General features: G+C 46.7%; 1 protein-coding gene across 6 annotated transcripts in view; it reads left to right on the top strand.

Moving 5' to 3' along the window:
* The first annotated feature begins 495 nt into the window (after positions 1-495).
* The window catches only part of Kcnc2 (potassium voltage-gated channel subfamily C member 2), a 176,642-nt gene continuing 170,456 nt past the window's right edge, over positions 496-6,681 (top strand). For 5 of the 6 annotated variants that reach the window (XM_026784491.1, XM_026784490.1, XM_013350378.2 and 2 more), the window contains exons 1-2: positions 496-782; positions 1,925-2,630. In XM_026784491.1, coding sequence (XP_026640292.1) covers positions 1,944-2,630 — 687 coding nt within the window. In that variant the 5' untranslated portion in view covers positions 496-782; positions 1,925-1,943. Of the gene's footprint in view, positions 783-966; positions 1,247-1,924; positions 2,631-6,681 lie in introns of those variants that run through there. The other variant, XM_026784488.1, reaches the window with a different exon arrangement.

Genomic DNA, 6,681 nt, shown 5'->3' with positions numbered 1-6,681 from the left:
CCTGGTAGAAGACACGGGAAAGGCAAGTCACTGTCACCTGTAAACAGATCAACCCTGCCAGCCTTCATTAAGGAAACGATGCAATTGGCTTTAGATGCTAGCTCACTTGTTGGGAGGGGTGGGACAGCGGGGTGGCGGGGTGTGGAGAACTATGCCTAAAGAGAGCAGGCTAAAGCTCCAGAGAGGGCAAGGATGGAGCTCTTCAGCCTAGATTCCCCAGACCCACCCACCCATTCTAGCTGTGTGCTCAGGCGAGCGGTGCTGAAGGAACAGATCTAGCAGAGGCTGCTTTCGGGCGGGGGTGGGGGGAGGACCAAAGCTGTGGATCCAAATCTTAGCTGGGCGCCTTCACTCTCAACTGGGCGAGCTCCCCGTCGTCCCCCGCCCCCTGTCCTCCGGTCGGCCTCCGCTCTAGTCACAGCCAGCCGGGCAGAAGGTCTGCAGCGGGGTCGGGCTGCGCCAGCTGGGCCCGCCCCGAGCTCCATGGTTCGCCCAGCCCCGCGCGATGGTGACTCTGGGCGCCGAGCAGCGTGGCTATGGGAGAGCCCGCAGATCGCAGCAGCGTGAAGGCGGGGAGCGCAGCGGGCGGCGGGCGGGGACTTTCTCCCCGACCTCAGCACCCAGAGAAGCGGCTCAACCACCTGAACCCCGAAAACGCCAACAAGTAGTTTCTCCTTTGAGAAGGGCGGCTCAGCTGGCCGCAGAGACTCCGTCTGGCTGCAGGGAAAACCTCGACCACTCGGAGACCCAAGCAGATCCACTTTTCTCCCTGTCTCCTTAAGGTATCCGGGGACGAGGAAGGGGAGAAAGGAAGGGCGGTGCAGACGGGCATCCCCCTGCCTAGCTGTAAAATTGTAGATGCGAAGCCCCAGGGAGAGACTTGAAACAACCTGTCTTCCAGTTCAGGAACGCAGGGGGTGTGCCTTCTGCGGCTTCTCCTGGGCCTCACCCCTCCTCGAAAGCAACCCCCGACTCTCCAGACTCTCCACCCCAAGATGTTTGTTTTTCTTGGGAAGGGGGAGGGGTGGGATCGATTGCTCACTTTTGTCCTCAAAGATGGATCCTAGTTAGTCGTTTCCTTTCCCAAGTAATAATAACATTAGCAACAAGGATAACAGTAATGGGAAAAGGAAATTGGATGAGGATATTAGTCAGAGGTCTCCTTGGTGAAAGGAGCAGGCAGCAGGGACGTGTGTTGTTGTCGTTGTCGTTGTTGTTGTGACTTCTCTCTTCAGTTTTCTGCCTGGTAGGTTGCGGGTGGGGGCGGGGGTGAGCCGGGAGCTCAGCGGGCAAAGGGTAGTCCCTGAGTACTGGAGACCAGAGTGCTGTTCAGGGTTGGCCAAGGGTAGGCAGGCAGCTGGAGCATTCGAGGGCCCCCGCTCAACACTGCTAAGTTGCCTTAGCCAACCCAACTCCCTGATAGGGAATTACATTGAGACCGGGGGCAGGGGTACTGAGGAGATATGGGATAGTGGGAAAGGGGGGTCCATCTAAGGAGAGGAACAGCCTGGAGCATAGATGGGTGGCGGAAAAGGGTCTGGGGAGTGAGCCAGTGGAGGGTTTGGGAAAAGAAAGAGGGGCTTGGGGGCTTAAGGCAGGTTGGATTTGGCAGGGATAGACGAGAAACACGGTGGAGGGCAAAAAGGAAGGAGAGGTCAGAGCCAAGGGTGGACTGTGTGCCGCAAGAGAAAAGGTTTCCTGGAAGGTCAAGGAAGACTCAACTGTTGTTCCTTCTCTGGGAACCTGGGCCAGGCATGATGCAAGAGGCGGGGACAGGACTGGACACCAAGCTCCTCCTGGGAGGGTCCTTCGCACTTGGCGAGCTAGGCATCTTGGCACTCTTGGGCTGAGGTGGGGGTGGGGGGTCATGGTGCGTATAGGACTCACAAGAGCTTTAACTTGGTGCTGTGTTCGCCTCCCCTAGTCATGTCTGAGCCACAGAGATGGGCAAGATCGAGAACAACGAGAGGGTGATCCTCAATGTCGGGGGCACCCGGCACGAAACCTACCGCAGCACTCTCAAGACCCTTCCCGGAACGCGCCTGGCCCTTCTCGCCTCCTCTGAACCTCAGGGCGACTGCCTGACCGCTGCGGGGGACAAGCTGCAGCCGCTGCCCCCTCCGCTCTCTCCGCCGCCGCGACCGCCTCCCTTGTCCCCGGTCCCCAGCAGCTGCTTCGAGGGCGGCGCGGGCAACTGTAGTTCCCACGGTGGCAACGGCGGAGACCACCCTGGGGGAGGCCGCGAATTCTTCTTCGATCGCCACCCGGGCGTCTTCGCCTATGTGCTCAACTATTACCGTACAGGCAAACTGCACTGCCCCGCCGACGTGTGCGGGCCGCTCTTCGAAGAGGAGCTGGCCTTCTGGGGCATCGACGAGACCGACGTGGAGCCTTGCTGCTGGATGACTTACAGGCAGCACCGTGACGCGGAGGAGGCGCTGGACATCTTCGAGACACCCGATCTCATCGGGGGAGACCCTGGTGACGATGAGGACCTGGCGGCCAAGAGGCTGGGCATTGAGGATGCAGCAGGGCTGGGAGGACCCGATGGCAAGTCTGGCCGCTGGAGGAGGCTGCAGCCCCGCATGTGGGCCCTCTTTGAGGACCCCTACTCATCCAGAGCCGCCAGGGTAAGACCCGAATCTTCCACAGTTCCCTGTGGCACCAACTCTTTCAACTCTCCTTCAAACTTTGGTTCTTTTCTCCAACAGCCCCTGAGATGAAGAGGAGGAGAGAGCTCAGTAGAGATGGTTTTCGAAGGGCTCCATGTGGGGTAGGGAGAGCCCAGAGACCCTTACCCCATCTTTCCATTCTCCCCGACAGTCACTTCACTGACCTCCCACTCAAACAGATTTCCTTTAGCAGGTGAGACGCATGTAAGAGTCCAGGGCTATGTCCTGATGCCGTTACTATCTATATTCACCTTAGTTTTTGCCTTAACTTTTCTCTTTCCAACTTTTTCCTTTAGCGAAGGTGTGTTTCGGAGCATGTTGCCCATCCTTATGTGACATTTTCAGTGAGGCCCGTCTCTCAGATCTGTTTCACCAAGGCAGTAGCTCCAATAAGAATCTAATACGAGGACTGAAAGAGGGGAATAGAATTCTTGTCTATGTGGTTGGGTGGAAGTAGGGGGGCGGGGGGATTGTTTTGTGGGGAGAATGCTATTGAGCTTGTCTCCTTCCAAGGGAGAAGACAACTGGGTTGTTGCAATTGCTGTCTCCAATGATCCTGCCTCGGGATCCTCAAACTGGGTGTCCTTCCTCTTAGGCGGGTCAGCGTTCCTTTCAGGTTTATCCTGCAACCATCACCTCTTTGAGCTGTCTTCTGTTCTCTATAACCAAAGAACGCTGGTGGTTGAAAACTTTTCTTGACTTTTTCATGTTATATTCTTAACCTCAATGTTTCTTTTTGGTTTATCATTTAAGCGAGAGATGAAATTTAGTCCATGTCTTTCCCAGTTAACTTCCCAGAATCCTATGAAGGGACTACAGAAATCACCAATGATGGTGTCTCCAGTTTAAAGGAAATAGGAGAAACAGAAACAACCAAAATAATACAGTATACGAATTGATCTTGATTATATTTGAGGACAGAACACTGAATTTCATAAAACTTTGCCAACTGTGTATGTTTTGTATTTGCTATCCAGAAAAAACCCTCACCCCTGCAGGATGGTAATTCTCCCTGCCTAAATTTGGCTCCATCCTCTTGGCCAGTTTTCCCTGAACAAAAGAAATCCCTGTATCTTAGGTATCATACCACTATCTGCCCACTAACTTTCAGGGAGTTATACTCTAACACACCTCAGAAGTATGCATATCTATCTGTGTTGTTTTCAGGCAGAAGTAGAACAAAAAGAGAAAATGTAAAAGGGCGATGATCTCTTGAGCCCGGCTTTGAAGTCATGCCTTAGTTTTAGCATGGCCCTACAGTCCTAAATTCAAACATGGAAGTACTAATGTTAATTCTAAAATTTTGCTTTTAAAAGCATTCCGTAATTGCAAAAAGAGTTTTCATTTTATGTGATTATGGATAGATGGACACGGTGGTGTGTGCCTTCAATCTCAATACTTGGGAGGCAGAGGCAGCCAGATCCATGAGTTCAAGGCTAGCCTGGTTTACTACAGAGCTAGTTCCAGGACAGTTAGGCTACATAGAGAAGTGCTGTATCAAAAAAAGGTACTTATTTTTATAAATAAAATCACAGGCTCATAAACATTACTTTGTATTTTTTGGTTTTCAGCTGAGTGCTACTGTGCTCTCTTCTCCCTGGGTGGTTAAAGAGATAATTTGATTTTGTTTTCAGGCTTATCATGTGACCATTTTCTTCAGTCTGTGTACAACAGAATAGATGGATGTTTTATTATCTTTCCTCCTGATAACATAGCATGATACCTTCAGCTTGTTTTGTATTTCATTGTAAGTCAGACTTTATAACTAAGAGATCACTAAGGTGCCCAACTTTTATTCTTACTATGAAATTTGGTTCTATTTATTATTAGCCAAAGGGTAATCCATTGACTTGATAGCCACTGGGTTTGCTAAAAACCATACTTCAGATTTTGTTGTAATTATGTGGATGATTTGGCCTGTCTCTGTAGATGAGGAAAGAATCAAGAGATTACCACAAGGTCAGGAGAGGGGAAAAACAAAATCAGCTGACAGTCACTGGCTTGAAATCTGTTTTAGAAGTCACCGAGAAAAGACCTTCCCTTTCCTAAATGAGATGAGGAAAATGAAGGCTCAGATGTCAAGAAATGGCCAAGGTCATACATCAAATTTCCTACTGGTGTCATGACATCCTCCCAACCCCTTCCCACAAAAACCTCTGATTATAACCGACTAGACTGTGGCATCTCTGCAAATCCTATTGCTCTCGTGATCCAATGTTGCCTAAGACGTTAATTTGGGTTCCCTCTTGGAAAGGTCATTTATGACATTTTAAAATGTATACATTCTAGGACTTTGACTGGTAGAAATTTTACATGGCACCAATCAACAAAGGGATAAAAAAATATGTGATGATCTTCACTTCTTTCATGAACTGTGTTGGAACTTTCTGCTATTGGCTACTCAGTGTACACACTTTTGTTTGCAGACTCCGAGTTCAGAAAAGCACCTTTTCAGATCACCAAAGGTTACCTAAATCAGACAGCACAGATTAGTTCATAAGTAAATTAATATTTGAGCTCCATTATGGCCTGAGTTAATGATACCAGACTATACCACTGAGGAGGCTCAAGTGGTGTGAGTCTGGGAAACATAAATCAGTTATCAAAATGATTTGCATCAGCTATGGCTTTATTGTCACAAGTCTCATTCTCAATAAAGTTAAATATTTTGTAAACTTTTTACCTTTACATTAGTTCATGTTTTTATTGAAATATATAGATGAACAATTTTAACTGTGCTTCTTTTTTAGTTTTTATACTAATTTCTTTATTTGCTTTATGATTTTCCAATGTCAAAGAGATATCTGCTTTATTTCCACTTGTATGACATACATGGTCACACTACAATACTAGTCTTAGGAAATGGCAGTTGACTTTTATGACACTGTAATTTTGTCTTTTGTTGGCTGGAATGTTCTCTTTATCTTGAATTTTAATTTATGATATAAGTAGATATTTGAGAGATTTTGATCAGTAAGTTTCTCTGTCATACTTATGAGTTCTTTTCTTTAATAAGAAATTTATTAAAAAATGCCATTTAAATTGTCAGGGAAATTTGTTGTGGAAAACTGATCAGGAAAGAAAGGAGAGATGGTTCGGTTGATGGTATTGACGATATTTTGCAAATAGTGACCGGCAGGGAGGGATGCATTTGTGAAAGCGTGATGTATGTACTTGCAGATCAACATTTATGGTTTAGAGGATGAGCTTTTATTCAAGATTCAGTGCAATAAGAGAACACCATAGGCAGAAATTTCTTGGTAGAGCTGGTAGATATTTTCAGAGTCACTATTACTCTGAAAATACTCTGGTATTGTTCACCAGGTTTGAAAACATTTAAAAACAAATGTATGCCCAATTCTCAAGTGCTGAAGGAGGAGGGGTTATGTTGATCTTTGTTCATCCCAGTTTTACTTTGTGGGTGAAGTGAAGTGACTGGCTGGCCTCACTTCTGTTTGAGAGTGTGTCTCCTTTGTGGTGCCTTATGCCTGACTTTAATTCCCAGGTAGACTTTCCACTTTTCGTAGCTAGGTTCAAAAAGGATTTTTTTCTAATGGTCATATATAGCTCGTTCACAAATGATGGTAGCGAGTTGTGAATTTATTTTAGAAATCTTGTCTCTCCAGGTTGTATTTATTATTTAATTGCTCTACACCAAAATCTACATAAAATAAAGGGAGGGCAATGCAGAAGATACACTTCTTTGTTCTCAAAAAGCTCATCATTTCATTTATAATAAAACATTTCCAAAAGCATTACCTGAAATAGGAAAGCCAGCAAGACAGAAAAGCATTTCAGAGGCGCTAAAGTGTTTTCCTAAATAAATAAATAAAAGCTCATCTTTCTTCAATTGTTTGCTTGTAAAATCTATATTCTACCTGTAGTTATAATACCAATAATGTTACATACTTTTCCACCCCAGAGACCCTGTTTGACCTTAGATTTCCATCTATCCATCTTTCTGTCTATCATCTATCTATCTATCTATCTATCTATCTATCTATCTATC

Source organism: Microtus ochrogaster, chromosome 24 (assembly GCF_000317375.1).
Source record: "Microtus ochrogaster isolate Prairie Vole_2 chromosome 24, MicOch1.0, whole genome shotgun sequence".
Lineage (NCBI taxonomy): Eukaryota > Metazoa > Chordata > Mammalia > Rodentia > Cricetidae > Microtus > Microtus ochrogaster.
The sequence above is the reverse complement of the archived record's forward strand: the minus strand, read 5'-3'. Positions and strand labels throughout refer to the sequence as shown.